This window comes from Lissotriton vulgaris, chromosome 1_2 (assembly GCF_964263255.1).
Source record: "Lissotriton vulgaris chromosome 1_2, aLisVul1.2, whole genome shotgun sequence".
Lineage (NCBI taxonomy): Eukaryota > Metazoa > Chordata > Amphibia > Caudata > Salamandridae > Lissotriton > Lissotriton vulgaris.
This window is the reverse complement of record NC_141686.1, coordinates 309,667,932-309,693,782: the sequence shown is the minus strand read 5'-3', so window position 1 is coordinate 309,693,782 and position 25,851 is coordinate 309,667,932. Positions and strand designations below refer to the sequence as shown.

The 25,851-nt window shown below is 45.0% G+C and overlaps 1 protein-coding gene across 1 annotated transcript in view; it reads left to right on the top strand.

Moving 5' to 3' along the window:
* Positions 1 to 20,832, top strand: part of LOC147736581 (transcobalamin-1-like) — a 216,571-nt gene extending 195,739 nt beyond the window's left edge. The window contains exon 9 of the mRNA XM_086952645.1: positions 20,283 to 20,832. Coding sequence (XP_086808771.1) covers positions 20,283 to 20,344 — 62 coding nt within the window. The 3' untranslated portion in view covers positions 20,345 to 20,832. The remainder of the gene's footprint in view (positions 1 to 20,282) is intronic.
* The last annotated feature ends 5,019 nt before the right edge of the window (positions 20,833 to 25,851 follow it).

Genomic DNA, 25,851 nt, shown 5'->3' with positions numbered 1-25,851 from the left:
CCTTAGACTGGCTGGAACATAGCTCATTTCACTTAGCGAACAGCCATGTTTTTAGTTTTAGTTTTAATTAAAACACACTTTTAAGTCACAGGGGGCATTAAGGAAAACTAATTACGCTCCTTCATGGGCTTAAATATATATTGTGCAAAATGTTGTTATGTTAAAATTATTTGTAGGGTGCACTTACACTGTTCGGTTTCTTGGCGCTATATATCGAAGTAGTCTTGGTCCTGGCGAGGTATTCTTATGCTTGAATGAACAGCCATGTCTTAGGGAGTCTCCTGAATCTGAGAAGGTCTGTACGGGATCTGATGTTAAGGGGTAGGCCTTTCCAGAAAAGGGGAGCCAGCACTGCAAATCTGCTGCCTCCTAGCCTCTTTGATTTCTAGGACGGTGTGACCAGGAGGTTCATGTGAGGTGAGCGCAAATTGCGGGTGGGTTTGAGTCTCTGAATAAGATTGGAGACAAATTTCGAGCAGGTGCCATGCAAAGATTTAAAGATGAGGCACCCGATTTTGAAGGCACGGTGTTGTGATATGGGAAGCATGTTGCCATCTAGGCTGATGGAAAATCAGTCCTGTGGTCTGATTCTGCACAAGTGGCAGTCTTTTGACCAGATGTAGCGGCAAACCAAAGTAAAGTAAGTTAGCGTAGTCTATGTGGGAAATGGTCAAGGCTAGAACAGCCTGCACCAGTGCTTCGCTAGTGAGGAGACTGGAAGAAACAGGTAGAAAGTACCGTTCCAACCTGGGACTTCATGGACTTTGCAGTGAATTGTAACCCCGAGGCTCTTAGCTGAGGAGGATGGGGCTGGGGAAGAGCCCAGCTCATCAGGCCAGAAGTGGGTGCTCCAAGAGTTTTGAGCACCATCATTCAGGATCAGCTCGGTTTTATCCGGATTTAACTTTAGATGGCTGCTGTTCATCCAGTTGCGGATGTGCAGCATGGTGGCTTGGAATTCAGACGTGGAATCAGGTGTGTTGTCGATGGTAAATATTAGTTGCAGGTCATCTACATAATGGAATGTGCTCACATTTCTTTCTCTTAAGGAAAGAATCAGAGGGAGTACATACAGATCGTACAAGTGTGGGGATAGTGAAGATCCCTGTGACACTCCGCAAGTTAACTTCATATTAGGTGCAGTAAAGCGGGAGAGGCAAACAGACTAGGAACGTTCCTCCAAGAAGGATGTGATCCAGCTGAGAGCCGAGCCCTGAAGTCCTGCGTCCCTGACACGTTCCAATAAAATGCCATGGTTGACCATGTCAAATCCTGCAGATAAGTCCAATAACACCGGAGCCTTTGGGGTGCCCTTGTCATCTTCCTTCCTTAGTTAGTCCAACGCAGTCAGTATTCTTGCCTCAGTTGAACGAGAGAGACAAAACCCTGCTTGGGGTGGATCAATGTATTGAGACTGTTCAATGATGAGCAGAGGCAACTTGCTACGTGAGATTCTAATACCTTGTCCAAAAAGGGAAGCAAAGATATGCGGCGGTAGTTAATCAGGATCAGGGGGTCTGCCCCAGGTTTTTTTTAAAGGGGAGATACAATAGCTTTTTTGAAGGCTCTAGGGACACAGGCCTGTGTTAATGACTCGTTCAGAAGAGAGAGGGCAAGGGCAGGGTTTTCATAACGTTTTCATAGTTTTTCTGACAAAAGTGAACCTGTCAGCGAATTGTAAAGAACAGGAAAGGAGTTTGTATGGGGAGAGAAATATGGGAAAACATTTGAAAACATCAAAAATGAAATTGCAAATTCACAGATTTTGAAACCATTTGATCCTAAGGGTACAAGCATATTAACTGCTGGATCAGGGCCAGTTTTATAACAGAACAAAGGGGGAGTCAAACGTCAAGCGGCCTTTACTTCTAGATCTTTGAGTCTCACTGAACAAAATTATGAGGTCATTGCGCGTGAAGCATTAGCAGCTACATGGGAAGCCGAGTCTATCCGTACGTATTTATGGGGAAAAGGACTTACATTACGTACTGCCACAGACCTGTAATCAATGTCTTACAACCAAGGGTGCAACTGAGTCTTTGATAGATTAACTAGATTTGCTTCTCTAGCTGAGTGGAAAAATGTACAAGCCGATTGCTTTTCTAGATTGCCCCTAAGCACTGTGGACAGTGGTGAACCAAAGTATGATGACACAGAATGTGTAGCTGCTGGTGTTGAAGATGTATTGGAAGGAGGACTGGGAGCAAGCTACACAGTCTGATGCATTTTTTTAGAATTTGGCAAGGAGTGTTCAAGAAGGGTGGAAAAGAGAAGTAGGTGTGGTTGAATCATTGCACAGCTACCTGAAAGACAAAATGAATTGAGCATAGGGACAACAAATACCTTTCAACTCAGAGGCATAAAAAATATGTGTCCCCTGTGGGAGTAAACAAACATTGATTAAAGTTGCCCAGGAGGGACCCTAGGGGCAATCACTTACAATAAAACACTTAAAAGACATGTTTTAGTGTCCAGGCATGGATAAGGGTGTGAAAGAATGGATAGAAAGATGTGAGATGTGTGAGGGAGACTGAGAAACATTTGAAAGTTGCTAGTGAGTAAATTGATTCCTTGAATGCTGCTGAAGGATGATGGGGCAATGTGCGCATAGAGTCCATGGATTATCTATGCAAGTCTCAGCTCTTTGCTCTTTTCAGGGAAGAGGTGTGGCGCAGCGGCCAGGGTACCTGACTCCGGACTAGGGGATTCATGGTTCAATACCTGGTGCCGGGACACCACTTCGGAGGCAGCTGTGCGCTTTACCAATTCTGGTATTTGCGGTTGTAATGGTTGATGTATTCTCAAGATGGTTAGCAGCTGAATTTGTAAGGAACATTACAACTGAGAATGTTATCAAAGTATTCAAGAAGGTATTAATGAAAGAAGGGTGCCCAGAAATAATTGTCACAGATAATGGTTCTCAGTTTACATTCAAACTAATTTGAGCATTTTTAGAAGGTCATGGGAATAAACATGTTCTCGCATATTTATATAATCCCAAAGGTAATGGCATAGATAAGAGGGCCAACCAGCAAGTCAAAAGAAGCATACAAATGGCAGTGAATTACAGTAACAGAATGCAAGAGGCTGTGGACAAACGGGTGTGGGCATACAACACAACTTTGGATGGTGTGACAGGTGTGTTACTGTTTGTGAGAATGAGAGGTAGAAACCCCAATACTAAACTGACCCCACCCTGGATGACAGTCCAAATCGAGTTGGGAAGACCGAGTACTGGAGTTAATACATTGTCAAATCCCATGGAAGTGAAAACTGTACATAATTGGCATGTTGTTTTAAAGAATGGCCAACCGTGGAACAACAGGAAGAATTGCCTTGTACTGCACTGGAGTCAGTGTGGGAAATGGGTGCGAAGAAAGAGAGAATTACCAGACGGATAGTAGTGGAATGCTGTTTGATGAAGCACAGATAACTCAGAAAGCATTGAACGAGGTGACTGAGCAATAGCACAAAGAGTGAATGGAATGGAAGAAGAGATAGAGTTAGGACATTGCAAAGAGTAGCAAGGGTGGTTGTTAATTCATGTGGTGAAAGCCACAGAGAACATAGTGCACCCGTTAGGTATCAAGACTATGGGTTTTATTATGAGTACGGCGGTCCACAGGACACAACAGCTCGCACTGTGCGAGATGCCGTTTTCAATGATTGCACAGTGCGGACAAGCATCCGGCAATGTGCAATCATTGCGAACAGCCCATTACGCAGTTCGCCTAGCGCTACGTATAGCTCGCGTAGTGCACTTCGCGTACCTACGCGTAGCGCAACTAAGCGAACTACGCCCAGGGTTATAAAAGACCAGCAACACACTGGGGGAATGCCATGCAAATAACACTTCTAAATGCACACAGCTCGTAGTTCTAGAGCCGTAGTTCTAGAGCCTTCCACAAAGTCACCCCGGCCATGATCACCCAGGCTTTAGATACCCATCCTTGTGTTCTTACGGGCAGTCTGGAGGATGATGTGGTGTGTTTTCAGAATTGGCTCACTGCACGTTTGGAAGCCTTGGCACCATCTCGCCAGGTTAGATCTGAACTGGCACGAGCATCAGCCCCGTGGTTCTCTGCTGCCTTGGCGGCCAAGTGAAGGCACTGCAAGAGGCTGGAGAGAATTTGGAGGAGGCACTATGATACATCGGCTAAGCAGTCTTACAGAGCAGCAGTGAAAGAATATCACAGGGAGCTCGTTGCAGAGAAAAAATCCTTTTTGGCCAGAAGGATCGAGGAAGCAGATAGCTCCTGCAAAGAGATCTTTAAGATTGTTAAAGAATTCACCTCTCCCTCCTGCTGCACTTCTGCATCTGCTTTCTCGGAACCTTGGATCATGGAGCTTGCAGTATTTTTTACTAATAAAATACGTACTATCCAGTCAGCTTTGCAAGGAACCCAGATCATCTTGAGTACAGGTTCAGAGGTCGACGGCCTTTCCAACCCCTGGTTATGCCCACCAGCTATGCATATGGATTCTCTGGGCCCTACCCTGTGTAGTGTAGTTCCTAGTTTCCCACTAGGCCCTGCGCATTGGAATAACATAAACAGTAGTATCGACGTGGAACTGCGGATATTCCAGGCCTCCACTGACTATGCTAAACTTAATTGGGTTGTGTTACCAACTAGCTCAGAGGTCACTGGAAACTTTCTTCTCTGCATAGGAAGTGATCAGCTTCCTTGGCACAGACAAGAAGGGATTCAGTTTTCCAACAACCGTGCAACATGACAACTTTGCTCCTCAGATCAAGAGTCGATCTCTAGGGTCGTGTGAAACAATAGACATAGATTTCACTCAGTCAGTCTAGTGCAGTTTACTTTCACAGTATGTAGAGAATAGAGAGACGGGCGTTAGTCAATAAAAGGTTAACATTTATTGAACAGTCTTTCTTCTCATACAAGAGAAATGTATTGCCACAATTGCAATAACTGTTATTATGAAAAGTACGTACAGTAAGATAAGTATTGCGAAATAGAACTGTAAAAGCATTGATATGGTTTCTTAGCCATACAATGGTTTAAAAGTAATAAAACATATATACAGTCATATATACATTAGGCTAACATACTCAACTGGTGCTTCTAACTAAGCCTACCCCAGTGTGCCTGACCTAAGCCTAACACGTGAGAAGGGGGAGTAAGTAAGTAGCTTAAGTTAAGTTGGTTTTGCCAAGGTTTGTTTCAAGAATTCTCGTCTAAGGGTTTAGTCAACACCATACCTCTGAATAGAATGATGGAGGATTGGTATCTCCTTCAGGGGTCTCTCTCGATATCCCAGTCACCCGCGAGGGTAAACCGGAAGCGCCGGGACTGGATTTCTCTGCACGAGAAATGCAGCGGCTTCTCTCAGCGCGTCGAGGAAGGAGGGGTGACAGCGTCCGCGGGCAGCTGGGCTGGATGTCTTCGCAGAGGACGGCTGCACGGCTCCTCAAGCGTACTGCACCATAGGTCGCGCTGTAGCGGCGATAATGGTAATCAGCAGCTTCACCACCACAGGATAGCAGGCTGCAGCGACAGAGTGCTAGTTTTTACCAACACAGGGTCATGCAGGCAGCTGGCATCAGCAACAGGTTCGCTCCTTGCTTAAGGCAACGTTGGTAATATTTATACCTGACAGGTGCCGGGTTTGACGCAAGTTTGCTGGACATAAGACGTCAATTAAAGATGTCACTAGGAAGTGATAGTTATCAGTTGCTCATTAGAGTTCTATTACTAATCAAAACATAGCAAGCGGGGATTTCCAGGTTTGCTAAGTTTTTATCTTGTTGAAGAACTCGGAGTGTTATCTAGGAATATCAGATAGTGACTGCTGCTCTGTCATTGCACTAATTGGTCGCAAAGGAAGTAGCAGAGAGTCATGCTGGAATGTGGCTCTGTTCGTGTGAGGCCAGAGATGACTTTTCAGAAAATCGCACTTGAACGGTTATGCCAATATAGGGAATAAATGGATTCATAGCCGAATAGGGGCATAAGGTCACAGTATCGATCAGGAACCTAGATAAGCACGCAACACCTGCACTGTTTTCCCTCTTTAGAGCCTCAGGCCTCGCTTGACCTTTTGTCTAGCCTGAAATCTGGCTCTCCTCTGGACCCTTGTCCCGCCAAGTGTCTTGCGACCCTGGCACCTGCCCTTAATCCGATCATCAACCCTCTCATTAATGCATCTTTGAAGTCGGGCAAAGTCCCCTCCTCCTGGAAACAGGCCTTAGTTCTTCCCCTCATTAAAAAACCGAATGCAGATGCCAAACTGCATTCTAATTATAGGCCAATCTCGCTGCTTCCTGCCCTGGCCAAGATCACTGAAAAGTGTGTTCATACCACCCTTACCAACTTTGTAGAGGGTAACTCCCTTTTACATCAGTCACAGTCTGGATTTAGATCTAACCTGAGCACCGAGACCGCTCTTCTTGAGGTTACTGAGATTGTGAAGGAGACCCTCGATAGGGGTGGAAAGGCCCTGCTTATCATGCTTGATTTGTCGGCGGCCTTCGACACCGTCCCCCACGACCTCCTCCTAATTAGACTCTGGGAGATTGGGCTGCGGGATACGGTGTTCGCATGGTTTCAGTCTTTTTTGGCCGATCGGACACAAACGATCTCGGCTCCCCCTTTCTCCGCCCAGATGCCGCAGCTTGAGGTAGGGGTCCCGCAGGGCTCCATACTGAGTCCTTCCCTCTTTAATATCTTCCTTACACCTCTTGCGGCACGGGTGGAGGAGCTAGGGGCCCAGATCATATCCTATGCGGATGACACACAGCTCCTGTTCACTTGTGACAGGGGCTGTGACTTCGATGGAGCAGCCATTCGGAAGTGTTTGGAGTTTGTGTTTGACTGGTTTGGGAAAAATGGCCTCAAATGCAACTCCGACAAATCCGAGATATTGTTCTTTGGCTGTCCTGCAGACCCACGTTGGAAGCTATGGTGGCCTTCGGCCATGTCACCCCCTGCCAGCGATTCGGTCACAGCTAAGAACCTGGTATGATGGTCGATAACACTCTTTCCTTTAAAACCCAGGTTGCTGGCTTGACTGGGAAGTGCTTTGCCATCTTAAGGTATTGCGCAAGTTTCTGCCCTATTTATCTTTGGAGCATAAGAAAATTACGGTGCAAGCATTAATTGGCTCGCGCCTAGACTACGCCAACATCCTTTACTTAGGTCTTCCTGAGTATCTGCTGACTCGTCTGCAGATAGTTCAAAATTCTGCAGCCAGGGCAATCTTCGGTCTAACTAGAAGATCTAGGGCCAGCAATCTCCTTGTCTCTCTGCATTGGTTGCCGATTCGTAAGCGTATCTTCTTCAAGACCCTAACTACAGCTTTTAGGGCGCTTCACAATTTCGGCGCTGAATATCTGCAGAGAAGGGTCAATTTCTATCTTCCATCTAGACCTCTGAGATCTGCTGCCCAGGCCAAGGCTATCGTTCCAACAGTGAAGCGGGCTCGCTGTGGAGGTCGCTCCTTTAGTTACCTTGCACCCCGCCTCTGGAACACACTGCCCTTGACGTTGCGGGTGTGCACCAATCTCTCGGTTTTTAGGAAAGGACTTAAAACCTATCTGTTTGCTTTGTAATGCTGTTATGGTTAATTCTGGTTATGTTTTCTGTTATGGCTGTTTGTTAGCTGCTGATATTTGGTGTGATGATCTTTAGCGCCGATAGGCTTTTTGGAGTAGCTGAGCGCTCTACAAAACAAACAGTAACATAACATAACATAACATAACATAACACAGATCTTCTATGTGTAATGTTCACAAAATTTTACAAAGCCTAAACCTTCCTTTTTAGGTCAAGCATCAAAGCTGACCTGTTGTATCTGTCTGTGGGGCTTCGGCAAATCACCAATTGCCATTGTCTGTTAGCTGCTGCATTCAGAAAGGCTGGCTTCTGATTGGTCTTTTACTGCAATTGTCCCTTCTTTGTGTGACTCCTTTCTCCCATTGCAATTTCACTAATGGTTTCCTTTGGTTGTCCCTTTTCATATGCAGCAGTTTCCTGGCTAAGTGCGGCATCCCATTCATGGACACTGCACTTTATTTTTCACACAAGCTCGCCCTCCTCCCCCTTATTTGGTTTCGTTTTCGCAATTCCTGCTTTGTTTAGTATCAGCATGTATTTGCCGCAACATCATTGTTTACATTTAATTACAATTATTATGCTATACTTCCTAAGTGCAGCGAGTGGTGATGAATCACTAATTTTGTTCTTAAAACGTATTCATATAATCAATTATTGGGTTTTGGGCTTTTACCGTAACTCGAGCAACTACTCAACATTACAGAATGTCAGACTGCACTGGCGACGACTTTTTAACTTAGGTATGGGCCATAGGATAGTCCTACCTCTATCTCCATAGCCTCAAGCACATGAGTGACTCTTCAAACTCACACCAAACTTAGCTTTTCTGGTCCATTCTTTATGTCGAGCCTAGCGTAAACCAACATTTCCCCTGTTGTTGCTGTGAAACCTCTCTCTGCTGTCACTCATGGGCAAGATTCCACTGAGGATATATATCAGGCAAGAAAAAATGTCCTGATGCAGCCAGCAAGTTATGGGAGCTAAATTAGATACTGGTGGGTTTTGTGCATGTTTTATGTATTTGGTGTATGGCTCTGGGGAAGCAAAGAGGCAGTTTTTAAGGATCTCTTGCCACTTCACATGTGCCCCACACCACATACATAAATTCAACTTTATTACAGGAAGTTAGTAATAATTGCAAATTCTTTATTAACTTTGGAAACCTTATTGCTTCACAATTTAGTACATCATTTTTACTTTTTGCTTCAGTTTGTAGTAATAATTCGTATTTATGTTTACGTTGTCTTTGTTCATTTGCTCAGCGCTCGCTGCTTCTGTGCATGTGTATAATCTTTCAACTCACTGGAGGGATGTTATGTTTTTTTTCTCCTATTTTGTCCTCATCAGGCAAAGTTTTAGGAGTTGGAGGAGTCGGGGGCACCTTAACCACTCTGTTCCCAATATGGCGGATCCTTTCAATTAGGGATGTTATGTTATCTTATGTGGGCATTTCTAAAGAGCACATTCACCAATGGTCTCTTGGCGCTATGAATTCAATAGGGAGGGTTTGAAGCCGAAGCAGTCTAGTTGTGAGCTAAAGTAAAAAGCCAAGTTTTGAGCAATTTTCTAAACCATACATAATCTTCTTCAAGTCTCAAAGTAATTCACAGTGAGTTCCACAGTTTTGGGCCCAGTATAGAGAACCAAGACCCTCCAGTGCATTTGCGTCTGAATCTCGGTACAACCAATTGATTCAGATGCATAGATCTAAGGGTGCACTGGGGGACGTATTTACTGATTCTTGTGAAATATACCTGGGACCGGTACCCTGAATAGCTCTAAAAAGGATACATCCCGCTTTAAACATAGTTCGTTGCTCCACCGGAAGCCAGTGGAGTTCTTTCAGTAGTGGGCTAATGTGGCATCGTCTGTTTGATAGATGATTCTAGCTGCTTGATTCTGAATCATCTGTAGATGGTGCTTCTGATGTTGCGGGAGGCCAAGATACAATGCATTCCCATAATCAATTTTGGAAAGAATCAGGGCGATAATGATTTGGATACTAGCCTCTCTGCTGAAGAATCTTCTATTATTACGCAGCTTTCGATGCTGAACGAAGCAGGCCGAGGTAACCGATCCGATCTGACAGCTCATGGTGAGATCCGAGTGAATTTTTATCCCCAAACTCTTAATCACTGGCTTGGGGAGCGGTGCTGCGCCAAGCTCTGGGGGCCAGTGTGTGGGAGTCCAGTGCATGAGTTTGTTTTTGGGTACAATTATATACGTTTTTTCAAAATTCAATTTAAACTGATTGTTGTTCATCCAGTTTTTAATGAACAGCATGGAACTCCTGACAAATTCCTCTGATTTAGATGATTCTTTAATTGTAAAAATTAGCTGCATATCATCAGCATGATTATAAATCTTAATTCTCATCTGCCGGAGACTACAAATGTCTAAAAACATTAAAAAGAGTCTGAGAAAGAGAGGAACCTTGCAATACTCCACAGCTCATATCTACAGTGTTATATTTAAAAGGTGAGAGCCACACCGATTGCTTGCGGCCCTCTAAAAAGGATCTAAACCAATCCAGGGCTGAACCCCCAAGACCAGCTGCAGCTAAACGATCCAACAGTATATTGTGGTTAACAGTATTAAATGCCGCAGACAGGTCTAGGAGTATAAGGGCCTGAGTACAGTGCACTTCTGCCTGGCCTTTAAGGTCGTCTATAACCAACATGCACAGACAAGTCAATGCCGTCTCCTCGTCATGCTTCAACATCCTACGCTTGCTACGGAAGATCTTCCGGTGGATCCCCACCGAAACAAGGAAGACGGTCACCCAGGCCCTCGTCACCAGCCGACTGGACTACGGCAACTCCCTCTATGCCGGAACCACTGTAAAACATCAGAAACGACTCCAGCGGATCCAGAACGCCTCAGCACGACTCATCCTGGACATCCCCAGGCACAGCCACATCTCCACACACCTAAGAGACCTGCACTGGCTCCCCGTCAACAAGAGAATCACGTTCCGACTCCTCACCCACGCACACAAAGCGCTTCACAACCAAGGGCCAGGATACCTCAACGACCGCCTCAACTTCTACACTCCCACCCGCCAGCTTCGATCGACCAGCCACGCCCTCGCCGCCGTCCCCCGCATCCGAAGAGCCACAATGGGAGGAATATCCTTCTCCTACCTCACCGCCAAGACATGTAACTCCCTCCCCACCCACCTCCACCTGACCCAAGACCACATCAAGCAACTCAAGACCTGGCTGTTCGAGCAGTAGCGGACCCCCCCACCCGGGTGAGTAGCGCGCTATACAAATGCCTTGATTGAATGACAATATAACTGATTCCGTAGTGTGCGATGGACGGAAACCTGCCTGGTGAGTGTCCAAGAAGTTAGAGGCCTCTAGAAAAGAGCGAAGACATCTGCCTACATGGGTCTCCAATAGCTTAGCAGAGAAAGGGAGGAGAGATATAGGCCTATAATTCTCCAGTGTATGAGGGTTCACGCCTTGCTTTTTTTGCAATGGGATAACCACTGCTTCCTTAAAAACTGAGGACACAGTACCTTGGGGAAGAGAGAGATTTAAAAGCTGAAGGACGGTATCAGGGAACGCCAAATAAATGGCTTTTCATATGTGAAGTGGACATACCTCTTTAGGGGAGCCTGATTTGACCTTATTTACAAGGTCAAGGAGGAGTTTCCTATTTAGACCTGGAAAGGCCGTCAAAGACATAGACTTAGGAAGGTCAGAGAGGTCAGTTAGGCTACTATAGCTAGAGCCAATTGAGTCCTGGATTTTTTAAATTTTTTCCACGAAGGAGGAGTTCAGATCATTGCAAAGTTCCTGTGTTGCCGTGATAGGCAGTGTCAGGCGTCCAGGAGTAGATAACTCATTTAGAATCTTAAACATTTCCTTAGACCTATTGTCAGAGTTCAGTAACTTATTAGTAAAGAAGACTCACTTAGTCTCCAGAAGGGCTCTTTTATAAATTGTAAGACTTGCAATATATTGCTCTTTATCCTGTGCTAAGTAAGTTTTACGCCATTTCCTTTCAGCTTGGTGACGTTGAGTTTTGAGCTTTTTAGTTCAGTAGTGAACCATTTGGATGCTCCATGTCGCCTTAGGCGGGAGGTTTTGATCTGTATGGGGGCATGAATGTCTTTAGCGTAAGTATGCCAGTTTGTAATCCCCCTTTCAAAACTATCCAGATTTTCCTGAGGAATGGGCTGCTCTTGAGTTAACGTATCCAAGAAGAATATCATGTCAATCCAAATCCAGTTTCTAAAAGTGCTTTTTTATGACGGTGACAGCTTATGCAGCGACATATCCCTCACATTAAAGCTGATAATGTATTGGGCTGACCTTACACATGGGTGGATGGTCCGATTCGGTAGTGTAAGATTGATAGACCACACTCGATCGAGTGGATGGCCTTCAATGTGCGTGGGGGAATGGATATGCTGAGTAAGACATAAGCTAGCCAGGGACTCCGTTAATTCCCCTGACAACTTCCCCCCTTCCACCTCATTTGCCCAAAAGTTCAGGTCACCTAACATCAGAACTTTGTCATAATCTACAGTCAAAGATGCAATGTTATTGGCTAAGACTTTAGGGAAGTCTGGCATGGCTGTGGGTGGGCTGTACAAAAGTACACAATCAGAGTACTGTTTGGGGAATCCAGTTTGATCACAAGATTGTCGACTGATGTGATTTCAAAATGGGAAATGGTGATAAAAGGTAATCCTTTCTTAATGGCAACAGCCACCACACACCCTCTTTTTCCTGAAGGTGTATTAGTTTGTAATAGGAAATAATTTTCAGGGAGGGCTGCTAATATCTCTGGGGAAGATTCCCCTGTTAACCATGTTTCCACCAGAAACAACATATCGGGTGAGTCAGTGGTCAAGAGATCAAAAAGTTCCAATTGATGCTTAACAACATATTGAGTGTTGAGGTACATAATGTTAAGATCTCTATTAAAAGGTTGACTCCCCTCAGATCTAACCAAACCTGTGGCCAAGAGTCTGCCCCCTCCCTTTTGATTATCACAGTAAGATGAAGGGTTGGGACAAAAAAGGTCTTGCTCTACCAACTTCAAATGAAGTTGCTGATCAAGTGCTTGTCTGGCTTGTGGTGCCACATTTTTAATAGTAGCCTCTGAGTAAATGTATTTTTGTCCATTATGACATGCCCCATGCCCTCCCCAGGCGCGGATGGGCGCAGACAGGCTTGCCTTTGGCACGCCAGTGACGCCTCAGCTGCGCACGTCCACTGCACGTCCTTGTTGCAGGCATGAATTTAAAGCCTGCGTCGAAGTCAAGGGCTCCGCCCCCCTCCCAGCTGATGGCTAGTGCTCCTATTGGTTAGTGACAATACGGGGAGTTGCCATTTTCAAACACACCCGCAGTCACGGAAAAGCACAAACAATTGCAAATTTAAATATGTGGTAAAAAAAAATGTTTTAAGTGGCGAAACTAATATTTGTCAAAACAAGTCTATTCGTCAGTCACAGATTCAAAATAACAATGTAACATTTTTTCAGAAGCTACGGGTGCTGCATCTCTATGCACCTGTACGTGCAGCTTCTAATTGTACGACTAGACTAATTTAAAGGAGCATGTACTGCTGTCCCTTTGTCATTACCAAAGCACTGACAATTGTATATTTCTTTAATTTACCACAGGCACCATTTATATTTAAATTGCATAGCTCTTACTGGTTTTCTCCATGAGATTCCTAATTCTGCCTCCCAGCAAGTATATTTCACCTAATACCCGCCAGTCATGTGTCGTGGAACTTGCAGAAGCAGAGTTTATTGCGCTTAGTGCCTAAAAGGCATCTGAGGCGTATTCCTTCACCAAGCGGTTTCTTTCTCACGCTGCTGTGTGTTTTTTATGCCCACACTTGCTTAAGGATTTTTACTAACAGCTGACTATCTCCTTTCCACTCTGGCACTGACATTAGTGCTACAGTACCAGATGTCCAGGTTTTTACAGGTCTCTGTTATTATGTTTGTTTCTTTGCTATTTGCCCATTCATCTGTCTTCTCCCTCCCTATAACGTAACACATAATACTCATGCGCCGATTTGAAGAGAAAGAAAATGTTTTTATTCATTGGGCCCGATTCACAGAACTAACTTAAGACAAAATCCTAAACTTACTACTTTTGGTATTCACAAAAGTTAGGATTTTGCCTTAAGACAGACTTAAGACAGACTTAAGTTAGGATTCTGTCTTAAGTCTGTCTTAAGACAAAATCCTAGCTTCTGTGAATACCAAAAGTAGTAAGTTTAGGATTTTGTCTTAAGTTAGTTCTGTGAATCGGGCCCTCAGTCTTTAATATGTTTATAAGCTAAGCATCTAACGCTTAACCCTGTGGCCTCTTAAGTGTCTGTTAGCATGCCGTATGAGTGTGTTGTCGTGTATTTTCATGTGTTGTCATGTAGTTCCTATACATCTGTATAGGATCTGCACACTTATTCAAAATAAACTGTGGGACTGGTGTCCAGACTGATTCCAGACACCCCCACCCGATATGTTTACCTGGTATACCAGCTGGCTCACAGCGCCACTATGAACTCCTCTTACCAAGGAGAGAATAGTTCTTGCCAACTATCGAACATGAAAACCCTGACCCCTCTTTTGATCTTGGAAACAGTAAAGGACTTTTTGCACAGTCACTCGTGCTCACTTTGTCTTAGAGACATGCACAGAATAAACGATGGGGACGTTTTCAATAAGCATTCATTGAACCAGCGTAATTCTAGTGTAAAAAATGTGTGCTGCAACAATCATATGACAGAAACAAATGTATACCGGTATAAGCACCAACAGAGTAAATAGATTTTGGAATTCTACAATAGTGCTAAAACAATATACATGCTGGCATAAAAATATATGACAGTAATACAGCGTACTCCTACAATGCTAACCCTAACTAGATGTACCTAAGTGTACCTTGCATGTATGTAGTTGTACAGCCAAGAACCCCCATTACCTGAAGTGAGAGAATGAAGGACCCTATCTTGATCTTGAGATGGACACCCCGTGAGGGATCTCAGACCACCGCAGGCATGTAGTGTCTGCTTGCAGGAACCTCAGCACCTCACGTTACCATGTCAGCATGGACGTCTTTCTCCTCTGCCTGCCCCAGCAAAGATATGGTGCTTATATACCCAAAAAGGTACGCTCAGGGGGTTCTACCTTGCTCTGTCATGTCGGCCGAGGATGACGATGGTGATGAACCATATACACAGTTATTATGCAGAGATGGTAGTCTTGCTGTGATTCTGAGAATCCTCATGCATAATAAATGAGGCTAGTTTTTGGGGAAAACCACACAACATTTATGCAGCACCTAACTAGGTAAAAGGTCAGCCCAAAAACTGTTATGTAGTAGGGCAGGGTAAATGTGGGTAAAAGGTTAGGAGACTACCCAAGCCTACATTGGGGTACATTACAATTCATAACAGTGTTTTGTGCTCCTTCACTACATGCGGATGTCTGGTAATTAGCTTCTTTTCCTCTAAAACTAGTAGGCTTGTGTTATTATGTTTGTTTGCAGGTTGTCCCTCTAGCTGCCTACCACCTCCATGTTTGTTCTGAGGAACAAAACTAATGTGTACATTTCAAACAAAGGGGTATATTTTCACTTCCGTTCTTCCATCTACCTGAGTAGAAAGAATATAAAATGTTGGTGTATTGATTCAAATCATGATCCTAATGCCAACAGGGTGAATGATAATTCTACTCAGACTACATACATCCACTCTGGATGCGTTCTCAAAGAAATATAAGACCTATTGCATTTTTTCTAGAAAGTCTTGTAGTTTAAACTTAATTCATCATAAATTGTGTATGTGTATTTAACACAGTGCACTGATGTAGCTCCTCATAGTATTAGAGGCAAAGCATTAACCTTTGGTATAAAGCTGGAGAGGAAAAGCTACTGATCTGGGAGCTAAACTGCACCACCAGGATACCTGGGTACAATCCTGGCTTCCCTGTTTCACTAAATTGTGTGATTCTAGACAATTAACTTATTTCCTGATGCCTCTTTTTGTTTCATTCGTACATCTGACAGCACCTCGAAATATATCAATTGAGGATGTATGCTGGATTAAAACCCCAGGTTGTGAATGTTTTAATAGACTTACATCTTACTTCCTCTAAATTAACAACCTATACCTCCCATAGGTACCCATGACAACTTGTTCACTAATGGCATCACTGTTAGGTATGGCAAGAGGGGCATAAACATTTGTAAGTTTATGTTTAGAAACTATCACTTCAAAAATGGCACTCAGTGAAGTAACAGTCTTATGTTCTAAAGGCTTCCTCAAGCTAATGAAATACCCTTTTTTCATTTGAAAATTCTTTGTCATATTTTTACATCTGTAAACATTTGTTGGACTATGCACATGTCATGTGTTCTTAGCTCGGCTAGTTTGCCATGACTGTTAAGACTTGGTGCCAGCTCAGCGCTCCCTGTTCATTTTCTGGCTCGTCCACTTTTATTATTTGTATCTACATTTTTCTCACCTATATATCATAATCATCTGACATGTCTGCAGCCCTCATGGGCCTCACGAATGATACTCCTATTAGAAATGTGTATATAAATCAATGTTGGTTTCTTGTTTTAAACAACAACCAAACTTACAAGCGGTGCAGTTTTAACTGTTTGGTCAGTGATGTTTCTCAGAGCAGTACACCGCTTCATATCCCAGTGATGTGGTGGTGCTTCTTTTAAATAATTTTTTGGCAGACCAGCCATCCAACAACTTTGCTTGGCGCACGTTGTTAATTCGAGCCTCGGCTGTGCTTGCGAAATGCAGCCTACAGGCCTCTGCTTCAGCCTCTCTGTAGAAACAGACACAGCAGATGCAGGTGATGGGTTTTCCATCACCATGGTCTGTAGTTGTACTCTCTCATACTGGGCTCTAATAGCCCTTCCCACCTTCATGTCTGGGGTCTCTCAGTATTCGATTAACAGAACTCGCTAGTGCCCCATGTCTAGTGTGAGTTATCCAGCTGACCCTTTCTTGTTAATTATCTCGCCTTGCATTCTGGTATTTGTACCGTTGCAACTGGTGCATTGAGATCAGAGAGCTGCTGTGTCTCTGCAGTAAACACTGTAACTCACTTTGGTGCCTTAAAAATGGATACTATGTACATTTGATAATCTCTGTAGGCTCATGCTAGTTTTAATTCCTTACATTAGTGCCAGTTATTTTCCACCTCAGCTCTTAACCTATTTCTCATTTTCTGGTTCTCCAGCGCCACAAGGTCATACAAACGGCAAGAGAGCTATGGAAATATAATCACTCCAAAGAAAAGAAAAAGTAAAAATATTGTCATTTTTAGGTTTAAATTTATTTTTATTGGTTTCAAACAGATACAATACAGTGCAATAAGGAGTCCACAAAAAATGCAAATGACAAACCGGCATCACTTCTTTGTATAGCACTGCCCACAACCCGCCAGGGCCCTCTGGTCACACCAGTGTCTTTGTGTTGTGCCGCTGTAGGAATTTGTGTCTCCAGACAAAGATCTTTCATGAAGCCAAGTTAACGTTAACAAAAGTAACAAACCCCCTTCCACCCCCGGAGACCCCCTCCTCCTCAACCAGTGTGCCGATTAGTGTGAAGCGGATGCCTAGTGGGTGTGGCGTGCTCACGCGCCTGTCTCAGATTCAGTGGTGACTTGGCTGGTATCTGTCAAGCGTACTAGGCTGAGGCACCTTGGGCACGTTATTTCGTTAAATTTCTGGGACAGAAGCGTTAGCAGTGGTTGCCAGACTGTGTGGAATGTGGCGGTGGACTGCATGAGTGTGGCTTGAATACGTTGCATCCCAAGTGTATACCAGGGTTTATGCAGCCAGCCTGTGTCAGTAGCCCGTGTGTTGGTCCCCCAAAGAGATAGAATATGTTGGGAGGCTGCCTGCAGTGCTAGACCCATTTCTCTCCCCCTAATGGATTTCAGAGGGTAAGTGAGTGTGTTCGGGAGTCCTAGGATGGTGTAGGCTGTAAACCTTGGAATTTCGGGGCCCGATTCACAAAATGAACTTAAGACTCAATCCTAAACTTACTACTATTTTGGTATTCACCGAATGCACTTACTACTTTTGGTATTCACAGAATGAATTTACTACTTTTGGTATTCACAGAAGTTAGGATGTTGTCTTAAGTCTGTCTTAAGACAAACTTAAGACAAAATCCTACCTTCTGTGAATATCAAAAGTTGCATTGCAAATGCTTGTTTATGCATATAAGTCACCTTGGGTAGGACCTAAACACTCTAAACAATTGAGTGCAGTGTAATTTTTTTAAGTTGGACATGTAATTTTAAGTTTTAAATGTCCTGGTAGTGAAAAATTTCTAAATCCGTTTATCACTACTGTGAGGTTTACCTCTCCCATAGGATAACATCAGGTTACCTTATACGTGATACCTTTTGTTTGGGGACAGGTAGAAATATCCTTTTTGGTACCAAAAGAATTGTAACTTAAGATCTGCTTTATGGTAAAGTCGCATTTTAAATCACAATTCTGAAAATGCCACATTCCTAATCATCTGGTGCCTACAGCCCGTTTCCTGGGTTACATGACTAAGTGTAGCTGGCAGTTGGCATTTGTGCATTCCTCTCAGACAACCAAACAATAGGAGCTCTGGGTATTGGCAGGATGGGTATCCTGGCAGGATAGTGGTGCGGAGCTGTGCGAAGCCCCATTTGCGCTTCAAAGACACTACCTCCGCGCAAACAAAGAACTTCATGCTAGACATTTGTGACTCCAGATATCGTGGGACATGGGCAGAGAGGCAGGAAATTCTAGACACATCGAACTGAAGAAGTTTCATCCACTTCAAAGCTGGGACCAGGTATAAAAATAGAACCCTCAGAACCAATCTTCACTTCCCTTCTGAATCTGCCAAGGACTCTTCGAGGAATGCCCTGCTTCCTATGGCCTATTGTGTACTTCATAGGACTGTCCTGCCGCCTGAAGCCTGCCCTATGCCCTCAGAGGATTGCCCTGCATTTTGAGTCCTGCTGTTCTGCTTGAACCCAGGAGTACCAGAGTGACTCGAGGGCTAGTTGACTGGCCCATTGAGCAGAGCCTCAGAGTCAGAAAAGGCCTCAACCATCTTGAACTTGCACTTGGAACCAGCCTGAGTGAGTACTGACCCTCCAAATGGTATCCATCCAGGACTGGTCACTTGATAGTGGTGCTAAGATGCCTAATTGAGCCCAAATCCAAGCCTTGAGGCAGAAAATTCTCAGCCAAGAATTGCACTGAGAGCCGAGAGGAGACCAAGATGTACCTGCTCATGATTCCGCCAAAGGTCCATCGCGTGTCGGTCTGTCTTTGCTGTAGACGCTGCTATGTTCTTCTCCACAACAGCAAGTCCTGGTCAGTGGCTTCTGTCTTGAAGAGTATCTGGCCTCCTGAAGCCCTTGTTGGGTACAGCCTGCAGTTTTGCCTGGGGTTAATGTTTGGTTTCCAAAAAAACAGATTAAATCTGAACGTAGAAATCTTCACCACAACTTCGTCCAGCAACTTCATCCAGTGGCTCCCCAATGACTAAAACTTCTTGCATAATGCCAGCTGCCTTGCCCCACCGAACTTTACCTTCTCAGAGACTTTTTTCAGAAATGTCTTTTAAAGTGCAAAGGTAAGCAGAGACTGGGCTCAATTCACTTTGTGTAGTCAAGCCTGGATCCATTGTGGTTGGCCATAACTCTCGACTTTGCCTCTGTCGCGAGCAATTAGTTGTCAGCGGTTGACACTTTGATCTTTTAGGTGCTATTTTCATTTTTAAATTCCTACCTCCGGTTCTACTGATTGGATTTTTGTTGTTTCAGAGTCAAATAATTTATTAGTTTTTATTCTATTTCTCTGAATTAGTGTGGGAGTTTTCTTGTGTTATATTTTCACTTTACTGCTGTTTGAGTGCATAAATACTTTACATATTTACTGTATGGCCATCCTGACTGCTTTTGTAGCAAGCTACCAGAGCGTTAAGCACAGGTTAATTGAGTGACTTGTATGCTCCAGCCTGACCTTTGATTGAGGCTGTTGCTTGAAAAGGGCTCCCCTCCCCTCTCCCCCAACCAACAATCCAATGTCTGACATGCCAAATCTTTTCAAGCACAAATCTGGGGGCCCGATTCACAGAACTAACTTAAGACAAAATCCTAAACTTACAACTTTTGGTATTCACAGAAGTTAGGATTTTAAGACAGACTTAAGACAGACTTTAGACAGAATCCTAACTTAAGTCTGTCTTAAGACAAAATCCTAACTTCTGTGAATACCAAAAGTAGTAAGTTTAGGATTTTGTCTTAAGTTAGTTCCGTGAATCGGGCCCTGGGTCATTACCAGCAACTGTTCCCAGTCCAGATCAAAGTGGATGCCAAACCAAGCTTTGATTGTTCAATCTGGAGCAGCAGAGTTTATGAAATATGTAGAAACATGTTACATTACCACAAACATTCTGATTTGTTCCAAACATCTAAACTCTTGGCTGCATTTCCTGAAAGTCTGGAAACTTGAAACCAATGTGTAACACAGTTGAGTGTTTCCTGGTTGTGTGGTGTGTATAATTTCATCTGCTTGTATCCTGGAAGAAGCCAGAGGTAGAGAAAAGGGGTGTGGGTACAAGTTGAGAGATAGTGCTAAAGAGGTAAGAGAGAAGTCTGTCCTTACATTCTATTGTAACCTGTTCTCATTTTTATGCCCTGTAGGCGCTGGAGACTACAAACCCTCAAACGGAGAGAATCTTGTGTCTAAATTTACCAACTGGTAGAGAGTGGGCCTCCACCCGCAGGAACCCCGGTCCCGCCTGACGTGATACCCTTTTTAGGCTGAATTTAAAGTCTTGGAACCCTGCAATTTCAATGGTGGGCCAGCTGTGATGTGCTGAGGTGCATCAAAATACAAGGATTCATATACTCATGTGCTTCATGTCAGTTCCCGGTGGTTTTTAGATGCTACATGTGTTTGTTTACATGCCTAACTCTCCCTAAACTTGCTTCAGTCCTACCACTATCACCTGGCATCTTTTTCCACACCTCCCCTCACCCCCAATGCATGTGCTTTCCCATACCTTTCTTACAAAGTTAAGGCGATCATTGCCTGAGGGGCCTTTTCTCACTTAGTACTCCCTTGTAGCCTACTCAAGTAACTTCTCTCTCACATTTGTCCATTTGCCTCCCTCTCTTACACTCTCCCTCACTACCTCTCTCACTTTTCCCACACTGTCACACCTCTCCACTTCCATCTCTCATCACATCCTTCTTGTTATTATTTCCCTCACCACCTTCTCACTCACTGCCCTACTCCCACAATTCCATATCTCACTTATTTGCACTCCTCCTACTTCCTTACTGGCCCTTCCCACAATCCCCAGCCCTCCCCCTCTTCCTTACTGGCCCTTCCCTCAATCCCCAGCCCTCCCCCTCTTCCTTACTGGCCCTTCCCTCAATCCTCAGCCCTCCCCCTCTTGTTTACTGGCCCTTCCACAATCCTCAGCCCTCCCCCTCTTCCTTACTGGCCCTTCCCTCAATCCCCAGCCCTCCCCCTCTTCCTTACTGGCCCTTCCCTCAATCCTCAGCCCTCCCCCTCTTCCTTACTGGCCCTTCCCTCAATCCTCAGCCCTCCCCCTCTTCCTTACTGGCCCTTCCCTCAATCCTCAGCCCTCCCCCTCTTCCTTACTGGCCCTTCCCTCAATCCTCAGCCCTCCCCCTCTTCCTTACTGGCCCTTCCCTCAATCCCCAGCCCTCCCCCTCTTCCTTACTGGCCCTTCCCTCAATCCCCAGCCCTCCCCCTCTTCCTTACTGGCCCTTCCCACAATCGTCAGCCCTCCCCCTCTTCCTTACTGGCCCTTCCCTCAATCCTCAGCCCTCCCCCTCTTCCTTGCTGGCCCTTCCCACAATCCTCAGCCCCCCCTCTTCCTTACTGGCCCTTCCCTCAATCCTCAGCCCTCCCCCTCTTCCTTACTGGCCCTTCCCTCAATCCTCAGCCCTCCCCCTCTTCCTTACTGGCCCTTCCCTCAATCCCCAGCCCTCCCCCTCTTCCTTACTGGCCCTTCCCTCAATCCCCAGCCCTCCCCCTCTTCCTTACTGGCCCTTCCCTCAATCCTCAGCCCTCCCCCTCTTGTTTACTGGCCCTTCCACAATCCTCAGCCCTCCCCCTCTTCCTTACTGGCCCTTCCCTCAATCCCCAGCCCTCCCCCTCTTCCTTACTGGCCCTTCCCTCAATCCTCAGCCCTCCCCCTCTTCCTTACTGGCCCTTCCCTCAATCCTCAGCCCTCCCCCTCTTCCTTACTGGCCCTTCCCTCAATCCTCAGCCCTCCCCCTCTTCCTTACTGGCCCTTCCCTCAATCCTCAGCCCTCCCCCTCTTCCTTACTGGCCCTTCCCTCAATCCCCAGCCCTCCCCCTCTTCCTTACTGGCCCTTCCCTCAATCCCCAGCCCTCCCCCTCTTCCTTACTGGCCCTTCCCACAATCGTCAGCCCTCCCCCTCTTCCTTACTGGCCCTTCCCTCAATCCCCAGCCCTCCCCCTCTTCCTTACTGGCCCTTCCCTCAATCCCCAGCCCTCCCCCTCTTCCTTACTGGCCCTTCCCACAATCATCAGCCCTCCCCCTCTTCCTTACTGGCCCTTCCCTCAATCCCCAGCCCTCCCCCTCTTCCTTACTGGCCCTTCCCTCAATCCCCAGCCCTCCCCCTCTTCCTTACTGGCCCTTCCCACAATCGTCAGCCCTCCCCCTCTTCCTTACTGGCCCTTCCCTCAATCCTCAGCCCTCCCCCTCTTCCTTGCTGGCCCTTCCCACAATCGTCAGCCCTACCCTCTTCCTTACTGCCATTTCCAACCCTCATTTCCAGCCATCTTATTCCCTCAGATTTCTTCAGCATGATTTCTGTGTCTTGAGTCCAAAATGAAATACAATAAAGCATGACATATAACTGGGCTATGAATTAAGATCCAGCATCTGTATGAATATTCCTGCCATGCAAAGCACTGGAGCTCTGGGGAACTGTTTTTTTAAATCTAGTTTCAATTGGTTTTGATATTATTTTACATTGACTTAAATTAAACTGAGATGCAAATCGACAGACAGGCACTCAGCGAGACCCCCAGTAGTCTACAGCAACGTTGACAAGAATTCTGATTTTATCCACATCATCGAGAGATCGGAAGAAACTAGATAAACCTGGCGGATATCCCGTCCTCCTTATTACAAGTGCATACATCCCAATATTCCAAACTCTAAATCAGGGTCCCAGAGAAGCTCACCCTAATATCATGCATATTAAACTCAAAACACTTTAACACCCCCTAAAACACTATGCAAGTGACCTTTTTTTTATTTTTACAAACGTGCAATCAAACAATCTGGAATCTGGCGAAACTCTCATCTCACAACCACGGCTGTGGCCGTATTGTATGCCCTGAAACTTACGGCACCCCTTCAGCACATCTGTCATTTCCAAAAGTCCAAAAAATAACCCTAAAAGATATTCTCACTCAAATTGATGATAGAGTTCTTATCTGTTGGGACTCATACACATGTACACCATCAAATCCTATACTCTCCAGCCTGATTAATAAAAGCCTTGTACATCCATTCATGTGTGAAGAAAGTGTTAGACAGTTACAGACTTTGTTTTCTTGAGAGTTAGATTCCCTGCCGCAATGGGAACACATCTGAAGTCCTACATCCTGTTAGAAGTGCTGTTTTGAAGATCTCTGAAGGAAGGAACATGTTTGTTAAATTGAAGGGAGCACTAGAGGTATGTCTATTCAAGAAGACTGCCCAGGGAAGGATACACATCCCAGCATCAAAGAGAAGAGGAGCAATGCAGGAGGAACTTGAAACTGACAATATCCAGCACTATGTTATATAACGTTATGTTAAGTATATTTGTAAGGTGCATTATCACCTGTAAGGGTATCTTTTCGCTGTGCCAGTGTGTGAGGCTAGCTCGAGGTTGGGGAGAGGAATTGTTCGAAGATCCAAGTCTTTAGTTATTGGTGGAATTCAATAAGAGAAGAGGAGGCTCTGATAGGATGTGGGGGGACTTGCCATGATTTTGAGGTGATGTAAGGGAAGGCTTGACTTTTGGGTCTGCTTCCTTGAATGCATGTGTGTGCTCGTAGGAGCCCAGCTAACTGGCAGTACCTGGATTGTTGGTGCAAGTGTATGCGGTGCTCAGTTAAGTTGAGTCCTTTTCAGGTCAAGCCTGAGTCAGCGCGCATGCGCTGCTCTGGCGATCTGCTGTGGTAGAGTTTGAAATAGAAGTCCCGCCCACTCTCAACCCATATTTGTCATTGGCTTTTGTCTTTGTCCTTCGTCATTGCAGGTTTCTGATTCAGTAATCGGTTTGTTAGTCCCTCCTTACTACCGCCTTTTTCTTAATTTGTAACCTTCCATGGCTACTGGCCCCCTTACGTCTGTTGTTACACAGTACATGTTTATTAGACTGTAAGAACTATTATCTTTTTTCCTTTTGCAGGCAAGACGAACTGCGCAGCCGGGACAATGGCGGCTGCTTGTTTTTCACAGCAAAAGCGTGCCTTTCGCCTTCGTCTCAGTAAGCATCGCCCCACTCCCAACAAAAGGTGTGGCTCGCCAAACAATATTTTTATAATATTTTATGCTTTTAAAAATGAGCGCAGCACAGGCGACATGCTGCGCTTCTTACTAAAAGCATGAAATATTAAAAAATAGATTTTGATGAGCTACACCTTTCTTATATTCAGGGCCGCTCGATAAACACTGTTGGGCATTTTGCAAGCCTCGCCCCACTCCAATGAAAGGCTCAGCTCGACAAACTCTATTATTTTAATATTTTATGCCATTAATAAGCAGCGCGGCACAGGTAGCATGCTGCGCTACTTACTAAAAGCATAAAATATTGAAAAAAAACCATTTGGTGAGCTGCGCCTTTATTTTAATCTGTACCGCTCCACAAACTCTGTTGGGTATTCTGCAACCACAACCTGAAGGTTTCCCCCGATATCAACACACACAGGCACTCGAAGCTAAAAACTACAGATGGCTATATATTTCTACAGGCCAGACGTCGCACAGCTCAAACTCCATTGGCAATCCTGACACTCCCAGAAGAGGTCTGTGGCAGTCTCTCAGTTCCTCTAACCTTGAAAGCAGCCCAGTGGCCACTCCAGCTTCGGCAACTGTCCACCCACAGCCCTATAAATCAATAATCAGAGGCTCGAGTCTGACAGCAGACAACACCTTCTACCCCTCTTTGGTGCACTCTTGTGGGGACGTCCCACCAGCCACAAACAGACTTAATACTCCCACATGGCCAGGAGCTTGAGTGCAGTATCAATTATAAAATGCTGTCTAGTGAGTAATTCCAACACTTCTACACAGTAGTTTGAATAGACTGCCAGCAGCGCATAGAGGCCAAGTAGTAGGCAAACAATGCGCTATACAAAAACCATATGTGAGATATTGTACAGATAGGTGAGAACATGGCAGGTGGGCCATTGCGAAAGCTGATTGGTGGCTCGCGGCTACCCTCTCACCTCTCCAATAACCGATACATGACAAGGAAATTGTAACCACTGTGTGGGCAATGTCGGTTTGTAACTTGGACCAACAGCGTGCATGAACAAAATGCATGATTTTCCAAGGTTCAGCACTGTTTGTTTTGGGATTTGCATGCACTGGTGTAGCAGGCAGGACTCTGAAAGAAGCAACGAAGAGAAATAAGTAGTGACAGCCACAAAAGTCAAGGAGATATTTACTGGCAGTTGTGGGACGTGTGTAATAAAACTTCAGTAATGCTAATTACCAACAAGCAACGCGTTTCCTGTTCATTGATGTCTCCCACGGCGAAGGGCTCCAGAGGCGAAACCCCGCTGTGGGACTTATCAGTTTTCAGGAAATTTGATACCTGTGAGTCAAGGGACCCTAAATCATTCATGCTGATGTATAACTTGATGTTTATCGACTCTTGGGTGTGTATATATAGAAACAAGCCCAACCCTGGAGCAAGGGAGATAGTTTGCTAAATGGATGTGTAGCCAGTGCCTTGTTTTCTTGCTTCTTTTTAACTTGACCTGTCATTTGATTGCATGTCATGTTGGAGCCAGAAGGGTTCATACGAGTGGTTGGTTGTCCCTGCTTGCGCGTGAACCCTAGCATTCATTATTGTTTCCTCTCACCAATTATTGTTTTTAATGCACTTTTCCTTCGAATGCATGTATCTCTAAAATTTCAAGCCAACCCTTTTTTCACGTTTTTGATACAATAGAGAGCCCAATTTAAACCATGTTTATTTG